The sequence below is a fragment of the Acanthochromis polyacanthus genome, chromosome 16, assembly GCF_021347895.1.
Source record: "Acanthochromis polyacanthus isolate Apoly-LR-REF ecotype Palm Island chromosome 16, KAUST_Apoly_ChrSc, whole genome shotgun sequence".
In the NCBI taxonomy this organism is placed as follows: Eukaryota; Metazoa; Chordata; class Actinopteri; family Pomacentridae; genus Acanthochromis; species Acanthochromis polyacanthus.
In genome coordinates this window covers 15,619,961-15,636,508 of record NC_067128.1, presented here as the reverse complement: position 1 = coordinate 15,636,508, position 16,548 = coordinate 15,619,961, and the positions used below count along the sequence as shown (strand labels likewise).

At 38.4% G+C, this 16,548-nt stretch overlaps 1 protein-coding gene across 5 annotated transcripts in view; it reads left to right on the top strand.

Moving 5' to 3' along the window:
* The window catches only part of myt1la (myelin transcription factor 1-like, a), a 93,282-nt gene extending 77,073 nt beyond the window's left edge, over positions 1-16,209 (top strand). For 2 of the 5 annotated variants that reach the window (XM_022196338.2, XM_022196321.2), the window contains exons 20-25: positions 3,691-3,912; positions 4,744-4,835; positions 5,008-5,111; positions 5,900-6,043; positions 7,762-7,824; positions 12,143-16,209. In XM_022196338.2, the coding sequence (XP_022052030.2) occupies positions 3,691-3,912; positions 4,744-4,835; positions 5,008-5,111; positions 5,900-6,043; positions 7,762-7,824; positions 12,143-12,283 (766 nt within the window). In that variant the 3' untranslated portion in view covers positions 12,284-16,209. Of the gene's footprint in view, positions 1-3,690; positions 3,913-4,743; positions 4,836-5,007; positions 5,112-5,899; positions 6,044-7,761; positions 7,843-12,142 lie in introns of all 5 variants that reach the window. The other 3 variants (XM_022196329.2, XM_022196305.2, XM_022196346.2) reach the window with 2 other exon arrangements.
* The last annotated feature ends 339 nt before the right edge of the window (positions 16,210-16,548 follow it).

Genomic DNA, 16,548 nt, shown 5'->3' with positions numbered 1-16,548 from the left:
GTCCACTTCACAATAAATTCTCTGTATGGTAATGAAAGGTTTCTGTCCACTGAAATAGTGACGCAAAGAGCCATGTTCTTATTACAAGGTAATAAAGTAACTTTAACAAGGCAAGGAGGAACAGCTCAAAATGACACTTAAATGTGAGCAATTCTACTTATCAAACAGAGGGCATTAGACACAAAGACCTGCCTCTAATACCAGCCTGTTTCAAATAAGCTCCTTTGCAGCTGAGATGAACAAAGACCCATGTTAGTACTGGAAATACAAAACATATAGAACAGACAGGCATACATATTAATACATATAGTTAACAAAACAGGTTGAACTGTTTTTGTATATTTATATGTACTGGTTGGGTAAATAATATGTTAAAGCTTCCCTCCATTTAGATGTCTTGTTCTTATTACTCCGTCAAGGAAAGCAGAAGAGTTACGTGATGATGGGCGCTGGTTTGTCTGTCTCTTAGCAACATTACTCAAAAACGGATTAACAGATTTATATGGAATTTTCAGGGAAAGTCAGAAAGGACCAATTGATTAGATTTTGCCAGTGATGTGGCTTATAGTCTGGATCCACGGATTTGATAAAGACTTCTGCATCATTACGACATTGCAGCGCAGCGTCACTGTAACTATGACTACAAGTGAACACTACATTAGCTGCCTGCTGACAATCACATGATTGCGATTCTACTACAGATCGACCGTTGCGGAATTATCGAGACTTATCCATAAGAAATAATACAAGGAAAAATTGATTAAATTGTGTGGGTGTTTCCCACCACCAGCTACATATTTAGGTCACACAATTCGGTATCCATACATAACATACACATGCATAACACACACCTGTACTCAGCGCAAAGTCATTTTGTTTGTGGGTACATCTATATTAGATGGACACATTCTATGTTGCCATGATTTCTGATAATCAATAACTAATAAACAAATGCTGCGTTTCTAAAACAAAAAAATTCTGCATTTCTGACAATGTCATATGGGTGAATGAACAGCTTTGGTACTGCGCTCTCAGAGTGCTTTTCTTGTTAACTCATGTGGATGCTTGTCACTGTAAGAATTCCTATCTGCTAAGATTCTAGATCAAAGGACAGGAGTCCAATACATAGTGCTCCTGCATATACTTATTGACTGAAGAATTGCTTTGAATGGAATTCTGAACCAAAGTGTGACATCAACAATCAGTATCAAATTGTAAAATTGGCTTAAGTGCAAAGTTTGACACTAGAAGGTTGTCACTGGCTGAGGAGAGAAAGTTTTTCTGATTCACTTTAAATCTCTGATTAACACATATAAACTCAAACACAACTAATCACAACTGGTTACAATCATGATCCATGTGCATGTGTAATGTGGAATATTCACACTTACTGGAATTAGATTTTTTTATGTGCAGCAAGAGATTGTTTCTAGCACTTAAACTTTTGAAATGAACAATATAGATCCTAGGTAGGGGAAGTAATGTGCTTTGAAAAATGTGTCAGTGGCTTGTTAACCTTTTCTTGATGAAAAACCTTTTCAGACACACAATATTATTTAAATTGAGGTATTTTTATGTGTTAAAACATGTCTAGGTCTCTCTACAGTGAAGGCACTGTCGCGTTAATGACAGATTCATCTGTCTTCCCTCTCTTAGAATGCTGCCTGTGTACGCTGACCTTTCTAACTTTAGCAAAGAATATTTTAGCGCAGAGCTGTGGTCAGTCCTGCGCTTCACCTCCTGCTCCCAGCAGGCCAAGTCCAGTAAAGGTTAGCACTAGTGAGCGTTTGACATTTGTGTTAAAGCGCAGCCATAATTTTAAGCCAATACGACCTTGTGAATAATCTAAAGTTCAGCTGGTGTCAGTCTGCAGCCAGCTGTTGCTGCCACCTCTGTTCCATCCACCATCATCATTAACAGTGGAATCATAATTAAGCTTAACCTGAGCTCGGCTGGGGAGCGCTCTGCGGACGCTCGTCTCATTCTAATCAGCCCAAATGTCACTGCGAAGGGCGTTTTGGGATGCAGGAGGCAGAGCCAAGCGTCTGGAAGCTGAGGAAGTGTCATCTGCAGAGCGAGCGGTGTTTGTCCTGCTCTTTGCTGCACTGCTGTGACCTGGAGGTCTCGGAAGAGAGGGGGAGGAGGATGTAGGTGAGGAGGTGAACGGTGACTCAGAGTCCTCCCTCCCTCCCGTCCTCCTTCCATAAAAACAGCCCTAAAGTGTGCCGTGGATACTTTTAAAAGGACAGTTTTTGCCCAATAACTCAAAGCTGCACTATACACCAAGCATCAGTCCATCATCTTCAGTTTTTAGATTGATTTTCTTCTCTCCACACCGCCTTAGCTGCAGTTAATTCCAATTACAGTCAACTTGCAGAGACTGAACACTTGCAGCAGACAGATGATCCATCATAATCAACATTTAGTTGCCTGTGATTAAGTTACATTATTTGTGCTTGGTGTTGCTACTGAACCATACATTTCTGATGCAGTATTTTCTTTAAATTGTTTCTAGAGTCCTCAGTGATGTTGTGTTCATGTCGTATTTATACATAACTTTGGGCAAAAACAGCTGCAAATTGCTGAATTGATCTAAATAAAATCCAGTAATTCTGTTAATAGTATTTACTTAAGGTAAATAAAAAAGGAGCTATATATTTTTTCTGTGATGGTTTCACTTACTACAAAATAACTGAACACATACAAATAATATGGTTATACCTGATGTGATTACAAGGCTAGCAGCAAGAGCCTGATGCTGAATATTCCTGAAGTGAAATAGAACTGAATTCCTTTATTATCACTGTGCAGTGTACAACCTCTTTGTGTTCAAAAATTAAGCAGCAGTTCTGTCAGTGCATTCACCTAATCAAATAATTAAAAAAAATAAATCAATAAATAAAAAGTACAGCAAAAATGTGCAAAAATAAAACAGAAAAGCAGTACAACTAGTGGAATAGAACAGATGCTATACCATTTTTCCTATTCTCCTCTCCTGGAGTGAATGCAATATAAACTAAACACCAGTACAATAACAATATAGTGCAAAATCTGCTCAAATTTTATATAAATCACCAATAAAATGTATTGTTATGATTTAGATGTATCTATCAATTTTAACTAACTGAAAAAACTATTTGGCAAATTTATCAGGAGAAAATACTTTCTTTTAACACATTTTAAATGCCAAACATTTGATGGCTCCAGGTTAAAAAAATGTGAAGATTTGATGCTTTATTTGATCTTACATCATAGTGAACTTACATTTTTGACTAATGGTTGGATAAAGTGACTTCATTAATGTCACCCTGGGATAATAGGAAATGCAATGGTTTTCTGTAGAGCAAACAAGAAAAACAGAAGAGGTTAATCAGTGTTGTTAATAATTGCTTGTTACAGCCACACAGATGTGACAGCAACAAGACAGGTCGGTTAGCTGAACAGATACTGTGTGTAGTTGTCTGAAAAGCTATCATCTTCGCTGTCATCACAAACTGTTAAATTGTATCCATGTCAACTGAGGCCGGCACAACCCGAAGATGTGCAAACTGGCTGCCAGAGTGGTTATCATGTCATTTAAATTTCTTGTACTCAGATAGCAGACTTTGTTCGCTACAGTTTGGGATATTGTTGTTGATGTTGTTTTTTCCTGAAAAAGCAGACAAAGACCTCTGCGCTTTATCCTCTCAGGTGTCCAGTACCCGGCTGTGATGGACAGGGTCATGTGACAGGAAAGTATGCCTCTCATCGCAGTGCGTCAGGCTGCCCCCTGGCGGCAAAGAGGCAGAAGGACAGCTATGTCAACGGCCCGCAGTTCGTCTGGAAATCTGGGAAGACAGATGGCATGTCCTGTCCGACCCCAGGATGTGATGGCTCAGGACATGTCAGTGGGAGCTTCCTGACTCATCGGAGGTAGGCTGAGCCTTTTCTGCTTTAATGATAGTTTTAAAAAAAAACTTAATCCTGAGCCTGTGTCTTAATCAGCTACCATAGACTTTATATAAAACATGGATTTAACATCTGGGTCTGAAAAGGTAAGCCAGCACGAAAGTGAACTACGCCTGCATTCTTTCTAACAGCCAGCAGGGGGCAACACCTCTGGTTACAAAAAGAAGTCTGATTATACAGAAGTCTATGACAAGATGACCCTACTTCTCACTTGATTTGTTACCTCAGTCAACATTTTCCTGAAGAGTTTCAGGTCTCAGTTGCTTCAATAGAGTATGGTGTTCAATCTGTAAGTTATGTTCTTCAGAGTAAAGCAGACAATAAAGATGAGAATGTTTTAGGGCATGACTACCTTGTGATTGACAGGTCACTACAGTATCATCATGCATAGAGTCCTTAAGTTCTCAGTCGATTCCACCCCTCATTTGTTAGGCCTAGTTTCAAAATTCCAAGATGGTGACTAAAAATGCCAAACTCTAGGCTTCAGAACAGTAAGTCATAAACCAACAGGTGACATCACAGTCCCTATGTTCATATTTGCAGACAGTCTGTGGCAGCAAATCATTAAAAGATAAGATTTTAGGACTAAATATCAGAAAAGTCACTTGTGTCATTTTTGCCCCCCTGACTTTACATGCTGCCTGTCCTGCTAACCATTTTTGAAATCGTGCAGTCATTGATGTGGCTGTATTTCCGTGACAATTGTCAGGCAAAGATTGGAAACTTGCAGCAGCTAGATAACATTATACTGCAGAACAGTCAACATTTGGTTGATATGTGTGTATTTTATTGCAGTCTCTCCGGTTGTCCTCGTGCCACCTCAGCCATGAAGAAGGCCAGGATGAGTGGTGTGGAAATGCTGACAATCAAGCAAAGAGCAAGCAAAGGTTGGAGTTCAGAAAACAGAACAATGAAATCTTATGAAATATTCAATCTGAAACTGATTTAATGTTCTTAATAACTTTGAAAGGAGATGGGATGTTGAATTAAAAAAGGAGAACAAATGATACTCTTTGATGTAAAGAAGAAATGTACTACTAAATATGTTTTATGTCTCAGGCATCGAAAACGATGAAGAAATCAAACAGCTGGATGAAGAAATCAAAGATCTGAACGAGTCAAACAATCAAGTTGAATCGGACATGATTAAACTGAGGACACAAGTAAGATGCTGTCTGTGTATGTTCACTTATGACTGGGTGGATATGTGGGTATGCGGCTAGTACAAAACACAAATGAATTTACTAAACAATTATTCCCAATACATAGGGTTAATACATCTCGATGGTTAACATTGTCACCTCGCAGCTAGAAGATCCCTAATTCACGTTCCCAGCCTGGGCCTGGGATCTTTCTGCATTGTGATGTTCTTCCAGAGAATATGTGGGTTTTCTCCGAGTATTGTGGCTTCTTCCCAAAGTCCAAACACATGCTGAGGTTATTTGGTAGTTCTTAATTGTCCATAGGTGTGAATGTGAGAGTGCTCGTTTGTCTTTCAGTGTAGCCCTGCAATAGACTGGGGACCTATCCAGAGTGCCCCCTACCTTCGCCCTGAGTCAGCTGAGTAACACCCCCATACCCCCCAACAAAAGCAATTATAATGATTTTTGTTTTTAGAAAGACAGAGAAAATAGCTTAAACATTTCAGCTAGCTTGATGTCAGCTGGATGGACGGATGATGTCAGCTTAATTATTTGCAGATGATGTTATCTTATTCACAGAAAATCTGGAAAAATTGTAATGCAAGCTTAATGGATATTTTTCTTAATGTAATTTAACTGCAGACAACCAAATCTTCATTTAAAAAGATTTCTAGTAGAGACTGATTTCACTCCTAATTTCCCGTCTTTAATGTGGATTTATTATATTTCATCCTTACTTCGTACTTCACTGTTTGTATTTGATAAAGACCGTAAAATATCCCCCGATATTTGCTTTTCTTGTCTGGTAGATAACCACCATGGAGACCAACCTGAAGTCCATTGAGGAGGAAAACAAAGTGATCGAACAGCAGAACGACTCTCTGCTGCATGAGCTGGCCAACCTCAGCCAGTCGCTCATCAACAGCTTAGCTAACATCCAGCTGCCTCACATGGTAAGAAAAGACTCAGCTTTACAAATCAATCCAACGCAATTCATTTGTAGATGAATATTTTTACAGTCTTGTGCTTCAGATACAACTATCACTTCAAGAACAGTACAAGATCAAAAAGCCATACATATATTGTATCTGTGGACTCATCATGAGCTTCACGATAATTTCAAATGATCTTTTATATTTCGATTATCAGGTGCAAATAAATGTTTATTGTCAATATGACTACTTTAAAGATAGAAACAATTCTAAAAATATGTATATTTTTTAGAACCAACACATTGTGGTTTCTGAGAACAACGTTATTTTAGTAGATAGCGGCTCAACATAAATGATTACACCTGGTATCGCTGTTTTTTTGTATTTATTTTGTTTTATTTAGATTACATATTGAGAACAGTTGCAGAGAAATCTGAAACTGGCATACATTCTCCCAATCTGACGATTTTGCTAGAAATGTTGTGGCAATTGAGCCAATTTTCTGCAAATAAGGAAGAGACTTCTTAAATGTTTTTCATTCCTCTAATGTCAAAATTGCAACTTTCTTAAGGGCTAAAAATGTATCTCTAATTTGTATCCACTTTATCACTATTTTATTATTTTTTTATTAGTCTTAAAGAAAGCAACAGGAGTTCATAGTCCAAAGAAGCCAAGATTAAAACCTTTACCTGAATCAAAAGCTTGACATAACATAAAATTTATCTTTATTTGGCACTTTATTTGGCAAAATCTTATTTCTCAAATTATCTGAAGCTTCTATTGGATGTTTGTATGTATTAATGTGCTAAAATGTTTTTGTGGGACAGTAAAGATTTGAACTCACCTGAGGCCAGCGAACATCTGCTCATGATTTTAGCACAGGGAGTGTAAACGTCTTTCTGTAGCAACACTCAGGTTTTTTCTTCATCTGCTTCTTTCTGTTCGCCACCTTCTTTTTTCCCCAGCAGCTCATGCTGTGCTTCTTCTGTGCTTTACAACGCCTCACAGATTTTCACATAAAGAAAAAGCCCCGTTGTTTTTTTTTTCTTTTGGTTTAGTCTGAGTGAAGTGCTCGTGGCTGTTTTGACGTCATGTTGTCTCAGTGTTGGAAGAAGACTGGGGCTAATTGGATAATCTCTCTTAGAACAGTATAACCCCAAGGTGCTTGATAACTGGACTCTCAGCATTCTTTCCTTTTTCCTTTAATGAATCGGACCGCTTTATATCAAGACAAATGTCTGTCTTAACAAGGAATTAGGTCTTCTCAGAATGACATGAACATAAAGCTCTGTCCACATTGCAAGACTTCATTAACAAATACACATATTTGGTTATATTCTGTTTCTTTGTCAAACTGTACTACTGTAAAGCATAATCTATATGGATCTGCTTATGAGATTTCCGTATGGCAGCTCAGAATTCTGAGTAACAAATCCCAAATGATGTCATATCCTATTATGCTTCACTGCAGTTTATTTCTAGTTTGAGCTGAATTAAAGGCATGACATCTGCTCAGTCATAATATGCAATTTCCTTTTGCATTTCTTGTTTTCCACTGTTTGCTCTAATCAGACCTTAGTAAAAATGTAAACTTTCAGCTGCCGTGTGAACAGAGCTGGAGGGGAAGTGCCTTGTCCAGGCGGACATTGTTTTTTTCCCTCGTGTAGCCTATGACGCCTTGTGATGGCCGCTGTGTGTCTAGCGGGCTAATAGACTTCTCTGTACACCCTCTCCTGTAGAGACCGCTGCCACAGAAAGAGGCTCCAGTAAAGCATAACTGCTGTTTACAGATGCCTCCCAGAGTAAGAGATCCATTTACGGTATCCTTTATCCAATTATCCTTCTCTTCTGCACTGTCATCCCCCCTCCTATAACTCCTTTAGCTCACTGTGGCGTCCGCACATCACAGCTATCCATTTATACTGCAGAATACAACTCAGGCATGTTAATAATGACATTACCAGTAATCAACCGGTGGATGGTTCTCGACTATTACCATCTGCTGCCTTTTAGCGCTTTACCCCACAATGACAAAAAGGATATTAAAGCATTAAAGCTCTAAACAGAGTTTAGTCCTATTTTAGAAAGTCAGGAATTAACTTGCGGCACTGAAATGAGGGGTGGGTGATGTGACAATTGTCCATGATTTTTATTTAGCATATGATCTGATTATCAGAGGAATCATACAGATTACATCATCAAGGCTGTAATACACACGTGGACAAAATTGTTGGTACCCCTCAGTTAAAGAAGGAAAAACCCACAATTCTCACTGAAATCACTTGAAACTCACAAAAGTAACAATAAATAAAAATTTATTGAAAATTAAATAATCAAAAACAGCCATTACTTTTGAATTGTTGATTAACATAATTATTTTAAAAAAACAAACTAATGAAACAGGCCTGGACAAAAATGATGGTACCTCTATAAAAGATTGAAAACTATTTGACCAGAGTGACATGATTAACTCAGGTGTGTCATTTAATTGACATCACAGGTGTTTCCAAACTCATAATCAGTCAGTCTGCCTATTTAAAGGGAGACAAGTAGTCACCCTGCTGTTTGGTGAAAAGGTGTGTACCACACTGAACATGGACAACAGAAAGCGAAGGAGAGAATTGTCCCAGGACATACGAAAAAAAATTATAGACAAACATCTTAAAGGTAAAGGCTATAAGACCATCTCTAAACAGCTTGAAGTTCCTGTGACAACAGTGGCTCATATTATTCAGAAGTTCAAGACCCACGGGACAGTAGCCAACCTCCCTGGACGTGGCCGCAAGAGGAAAATTGATGACAAATTGAAGAGACGGATCGTTGGAATTGTATCCAAAGAGCCCAGAGCAACCTCCAAAGAAATTAAAGGTGAACTCCAAGGCCAAGGTACATCAGTGTCAGATCGCACCATTCGTCGTTGTTTGAGCCAAAGTGGACTTCATGGGAGACGACCAAGGAGGACACCACTGCTGAAAAAAACTCATAAAAAAGCCAGACTGGAATTTGCAAAAATGCATGTTGACAAGCCACAAAGCTTCTGGGAGAATGTCCTTTGGACAGATGAGACCAAACTGGAGCTTTTTGGTAAGGCACATCAACTCTATGTTCATAGACTCAAAAACCAAGCATACGAAGAAAAGAACACTGTCCCTACGGTGAAACATGGAGGAGGCTCAGTAATGTTTTGGGGCTGCTTTGCTGCATCTGGCACAGGGTGTCTTGAAAGTGTGCAAGGTACGATGAAATCTGAAGACTATCAAGGCATTCTGGAGAGAAATGTGCTGCCTAGTGTCAGAAAGCTTGGTCTCAGTCGCAGGTCATGGGTCTTCCAACAGGACAACGATCCAAAACACACAGCCAAAAACACCCAAGAATGGCTGAGAGAAAAGCGTTGGACTATTCTAAAGTGGCCTTCTATGAGCCCAGATCTGAATCCCATTGAACATATGTGGAAGGAGCTGAAACATGCCATTTGGAGAAGACACCCATCAAACCTGAGACAACTGGAGCTGTTTGCTCATGAGGAGTGGGCCAAAATACCTGTTGACAGCTGCAGAACGCTCATTGACAAATACAGAAATCGTTTAATTGCAGTGATTGCCTCAAAAGGTTGTGCAACAAAATATTAAGTTATGGGTACCATCATTTTTGTCCAGCCCTATTTCATTAGTTTGTTTTTTTAAATAATTATGTTAATCAACAATTCAAAAGTAATGGCTGTTTTTGATTATTTAATTTTCAATAAATTTTTATTTATTGTTACTTTTGTGAGTTTCAAGTGATTTCAGTGAGAATTGTGGGTTTTTCCTTCTTTAACTGAGGGGTACCAACAATTTTGTCCACGTGTGTATGTAAGTGTTTGATTTTAAAAGTTCAGTTGCTGCTAACCAGCTAGCATCAAGCTGTCCTGTCCGTATACTGGTCCCATCTCATTTTGCTGACAGCAGGTTGGCCAAGTGTTCGTTGTGGCAGTTCTTGGTATCATTCTGCTACCTCTCCAGTGAGTCTCTTGTCCCACAGACAGACTCCATCTTCAATGTCTTGGCCTGTTCTAGGGATGGTAGTCTTTGTTCTGCTCTTCAGGAAATCAGCTGCGAGCTGGAAGGCCACTCTAACCAAAACCTGTAGCTGGTGGAGAATTGGTCGTAGAGCAGAACAAGGACACCATAAAGACAATGATGAGATAGCCAACTACTGTTGCCAGCTGCAGTTCATGTCAATGGAGTTGGAGTCTGTCCATGTGATGAGAGACTCAGTGAAGAGGCAGCTGAGTCACATCAAAGACGCCACAACAGTGACTTGGCCAGCCTGCAGGTAGGGAAACATGAGACGGGATGAGCAGTGTCTGAACTTTCAAAACAAGTGTCAAAGCAGTGAAGAAATGAATCACCACCTCTTATTTAGAACTTCCAGAATGAATGAAAAAAAATCTGAGCAAAAACAGGATGCAGAGATTTGTGAGTTGGGCCTGTATCGTTGAGTTGTAGTGGCAGGCTTTGAGTCCAGACAACCAGATGCACAACTAATCACATGAATTTAACTAAATCTGTCAGAGAATTATGACTCAGATTATGGATTACGATTCTACCCTTGAAGTGGTGCCTCAGTGTTTTAGATTCAAGGTTACTGATCAGAAGGTTGGAATTTCAAGCCCCTTTGCCACTGAGCTGCCACTGTGTGGTCCTCCAGGGGTGCCTTAGTGTGGTGGACCCTGCGATTTGACCTCAACTTCCTTTCAAGCTGCATAAGTAAAAACTAAAAAATTCAAAGTAATGTATTTATGTATTACTCTTTAAAAGATTTGTTATGGTCTTTGGCCCCATCACCCACCCCTGAGTGTAACAATAGGATGATTAATTAAAGAACACATTCAACAGCTGAAAATAATTTAATTTGAGACTAGGATCTTTGGCTTTTTGGTGCTAATTAAATTCATATAATAATGGAAAAAAGAAGAGGAATTTGTTTCGCAGTTAGCATTAAGTAACCTGAATGTTATTTGGTATCAGAAAAAAATGTGATTGGTTGAGTTAATTCAGTTCGGATGATGCAATGACTGCTGTGCAGTTTGGTTAGCTAATTGGCAAACTTAAGCAGCAAAGACTAACTGAACTACTGTATGCTCAACACAGATTTTCAAGATTACAGTTTTTCTGCCTTGATATGTGCAAGGGCCAGAGCCCCTCACGTAGAGGATTAAGACTATCTGGTTTAAGAAAAAAGACTTTTTTGCAATAGTTTATGCAGGAAAAGAAAAGCCAACGCTTCGGCCAGCCCGATGGGTTGACGCTGGATGAATCTGCACAATTATATCCAGTATTGAGAACATTTATAAAATTCTTACTGTTGGTCAATTAATAAAGTGCAAACGTTGCAGGTCAGTGACCACTTCACAACAAACAGACAACAGTATTTATTATATTTGCACTGTAAGTTAACTGACAGTCAGCATATTTGTAGAACACAATAATCTAATTTGGGTATAATTTCCTGGAAAACTTGGCTGAGAAAACACAAAGGGGTCCACAATCAAGCCTTGATGTACACCAAAAACTATGTCTCGACCATCACAACGTTTCAGACAGAACTTGCCATGTTTAAATCTGTTTAAAAAGCATGGCTCATATGCTTCGCTACCTGAAGTTTAGCCCAACCAATAAAGCTTTTTCTGAAATCAAAGCTGCTCCAACTCTGACAAGTAACTGAACAACTGAAACTCCCAGTCGGTTAAGGTGAATTTCCAGTTGTGTCTCTTCCATCTGCCCATTAACTTCCCATTAGTTTTTAACATCTTGATTTTGTCTCCATTTGCTAAACATTAACCTTCCATCTGCCCATCAGCTAACCATCCCTCTCCTGATTTTTGCATGGTTTGGACTTGCATTTCGTAGCCCACAGGTTGATATCGTATCTTTAAATTTTAGTATTAAGGGAGTATCTCAGTGAAATTGTGAGCCATGCTTCCCCGACGGTGTCCCCTTCCTCCCCTGCTGCCCGCCTGTCGTCCAAACCTTTCCCACAGTGTTTTACAGAAAATACACCGCCTGCCTGTACAAACATGTGCGCCACCTCTAATTGGCCTGATTGTTTGTCTCTTCATGGGTTTCTTTCCCCTCACAGGAACCAATGAATGAACAGAACTTTGACACTTATGTGAGTACGTTGACAGACATGTACACCCACCAGGACCAGTACCAGAGCCCGGAGAACAAGGCGCTGCTGGAGAACATCAAACAGGCCGTTCAGGGCATCCAGGTGTAGCCCTGTCTGAGGCCGAAATAGCAAATGCAAAGCAAAAACAACAAAGGAAAAAAAAGGGTGAAAAAGAGAGGATGGGTTGTTTTTTGCTGCTGTAATCTACCATAGTTCTTTTATTTCTTCTGCGGTTATGCTCTCAACTCCATGGGTCTCTTTTTTATTATGTTGATTGTTGTTGCCTTGCTTTGAAAAACGTTTTAACAAACATTCACGTTTTGTACATTTTCATATGACCTAATATAATGTGATGTACTGTTTATAGCTGCTAATGTATGCACATTCTAGTGTATATGTATGTATTTATTTATTGTAAGCTTGAATCATTTCTTATTTTAACGCAATTTACATACATCAAAAAACTGGGCGTCACGGGTTTAACAGGGAGCAAAGCGGCGAGTGGAACAGGAAGAGCAATCATTTCTGAAAGGCTTTTCTCACGAGCTGTAAAGCCGGAAGTTGTTCACTGACTTTTTTTTTTGTTTTGTCTCAAAGTGGACACTAATGTTACTGTAAACCTTTAGCTAAATATAATGAGAAGAACCAATGCTGTAAGCAACAAGAGGATTTCAAACATCATGACACGGAAACTTTCTGGTGCAAATCCCATCATCCCCTTCGGAGTTGTTTCATTTCAAACTGTCCTGTTCTGCTTTTTCTTTGTTCGTGCAAAGAACGAAGTGCGAAGAACAATGGCTATAGAAAATGTAGGAGACAATCTGCTCGTGTGAATTTATTTTAAATCATCAAGTAGCTAATAGGACAGCGTGTCAGCAATATTGGTATGATAATATTAAATCCTTTCTTTAGATATGGGATGCAATCTATATGAGAAAATGTTTGGGTATATGCAATTTCTTATGAATAAAACTAGCAAAGTGCTGATAGATCTTTTTACTAACTATAAATGTATTGCGTTTTGTATAAACCTTTTACTACAATCATGTTTTAGGAATCTGACACGGGTGAAAGGACTTTGGTTCTGTCATGTTCGACTTTGCACAGGGACACCTTTGTTTCCATGTTTTGATGTTTTTATTGTCGATTAAGAGGCACTTAGCAGGCAAAAGGATCTGTAGATACGACTTTCCTTTCTAAAGGCTGACGGCTCCGCTGGACTTACAGGGTCAAACGTCCCCATTCGTCATTGTATATTGCACTCGTTCTGTAGAAAACGTCTTTCCAATCATGCATCTTATTGTCTGAGCCACAGTGGGACATGATGCCAGACGACATGATGACCAAGCACCGCTTTTTTAAAAAAAGAATTATCTTTGTTATTGAAAAGGTGAATGAAAACTGGAGCCAGCAGTCGTAACGCGATGTCTGTGCACTGAATTTACCGACTGAGTATTTGCTCTAAATGGGCCTTATGATGACATTCGGTCTGAAATCACAGTACTGATGGAGTATGTTTTCTGAACACCGTCGATCATGCATGCACTTTATTGGAGTATGTTAAAGTATTATCACGTGGTAAATGAAGCAAAAACTGTACAGCGAGTTTGTGGAAACTGTGACTTCGACAAGACTTTGTGCTGGCTGTTTGACATCAACCTGGAGCAAATTTTACTGAGCTGATGTGTGATTTGAAGGAAAACTCCCCCTCTGATCTCCTTACACTGTCGATCTTCCCTACGCCACAGTTGTGTTATCTTTTTAAAGACCTTAAATACTGAACCACACTGACTTCTGTCTGTAACATCACCCTTCAAGGTCTCCTTTTCAGTATGTAGCAGTGTTTAAAAACATGAATGCGATACAAAAAAGAATCTACAGTAAACTTCTAATCATCTAGGTCAGAAGTGGATGCAAATTCTACACCGCATTTTAATATGGTGATTAAAAACAGGAGGAGAGATTATATAGGAGTCCCATTTGATTTTCTGTGCAGACAATGCTACTGTGGTTGTGATGAATAAATAGGTGCTGTGCGACCCCTAACAAGAGAAGTTAGAACTAGCCCTCCGTTGTGCCAAATTAATGGAAAAAAGCATGATTTGAAAAAGGAAATAATTCAAACTTTCATAGTATTGCATCATCCAAGAACTTCATGTGATTCTAAATTGAGGAACATTGACGATATTATTAAAATAAATTTTTGAAATGGGAATGTCTAGTTGGGGAAAACATCTAGAATTAGCAACTTCTCCATCTTTGTTGCTTAACAATAGCAGTTGAAGTGATGCAAAGGTCAGTGAGTAGAAAGTTGAGCAATAAGTGAAAGTCAGCTTCATTGTCAATTCTTCAATATGTACATGACATGCCAGGAATCGAAATTAATGACTCTCTCTTCGTGCAACAGTAGACATTAAACACTTAGAAGGTTCTGAGATAAAAGAAATCGTATAAATTTAGAAATGTAATGTGCAAAATAAGATATAAAAAGGAAAAAACTATGTAAATTAAGAACTAGAGAGCAAAAAGCAGGTAAACTAAGAACAAACTAAATTTGAATGGGTTTCTACACAATCATCCAGTTTTAAATGACAATTGCCCTATAAATAACTGTCATTAACAATGCGTCTTTTTCTGATCATGTTTTGCCTCTATTAGTTTTAGATTAGTGGTGTTGGCATCTTTGAACACCATCTTTTTGCTCCAAATTGACAAATCCTCCAAGTTAACGGACTCCATGGAAGTGATTGAAAAATTACATTTCTGTTAGTTTTATCCGACTGTTGTAAAAAACGGTGAATGGAAATAATTCTGACGTCTAAACTCACGCTATCCTGATGAAGATGATCTGATTGTATCAGTGATCTACTCTTCTCAAATTTAAAAACTAATTCCCACTTTTCGTGGAACTTACTGGGAACATTTTTAGGTGAGGCAACATGGGGTCGGATTGCTATGGTGCTAAAAACTGGATATGGCCTGTCCTTCCTGATTTAACCTCACTCTTTTTTAAAATGAAATTCATTTAATGACTCATTACGGTCGATCAGATACCAGATCTGCTTAATAAAACCAGCATTGGCTTAAATACTGATCTGACATTGCGCATCACTCTTTTCTTAGAACATATTTTTAAGCATAACACAAACTGGATACCTCTCAACTGCATTCAGGTGCAGACAAAAAAAGACTAAGATATACATCATCACTATAGATGAGGTAAAAATATTTTTATCTAGTCCTTTTTTGTAATTATCGGTGAACCGACCCTTAAAATAAAGTAGCAGTCTCAAACTTCCACATATATGAAATATGTCAGTCAGATTTTTAATAATTGTAAATGCATGACACGATGAATCTTTGCTAAGATTATAAAATGCCACAGTAGGGAGAACAAACCAAACTGCAAGCAGGGGGAGTTTTCCTTTAGAGATGTTTCTTCTTTGGACATGTACTGCAAAGTGTCATTCCCTGACTTTACATCTATCCAGAGCTTTGCGTCTGCAGCTTCCTGCCAGTAAACTACTGCATTAGATAGACTGACAGCTTGTATTTTTATTTAGACAGTTATTCTTACTGATAACAAAGGAAATGGGAATTAAAGCACAATTCTGCCACTTAAAGACAGTCAATAGACTAGATATTGTAATATCAGATGTAAAAGCTAAACTGTAACTATTTACATAGAGAATCTCAACACTAACATGTGACATGCTAGAATGCAAAAGAAATCCATATGAATATTTGTGAAATCATCAGTTTATGAAACTGTTTTTTTTTCAGCAGTGCACTGATAAGGGGTTTTTATACAACATTCGTTTTCTCTCCTTTTACCCCTTTTTCTCTGTTACTCGCAAACTTTCGACAACAGTTTTCTTACCACATGGCATGGGTTTTCGTTGATATTTTTGCTGTATGTTTAAGGTCACGAGTTGCTACGTGATATTTTAATTTGACTTGTGAAGTTTGTACAATTTTTATCATGCTGGTGTTGGCATCTCTTGCTCTGAATAAATCTTGTGTTGCAACACTGATTACGACCTCTTCTTGTTTTGAAAACTGATGGTTAGTCATGTTAAGAATGTACAGTAGGGCAGGAACATATTTTGCTTTAAACAAATATGCTTCGTATTATGTTATTTTTTTCTTTCTAGGCAGCCTTTCATTCATTGGATTCAGTTATAACGATGAAACAACTCAAGGCTGGTGCAAATACATAATCAGCTACACAGAAGAGGAGGTTGATGCTGACAGAAAACAGACGATCACCTTATTTTGAACCAATGAGCAATTTGGCTAAATGATGTTTTAGTGCTCTGAGCATATTTAAAAATAGGGAACATTTTCATAAACAAAAAGTAATAGGAATTTGT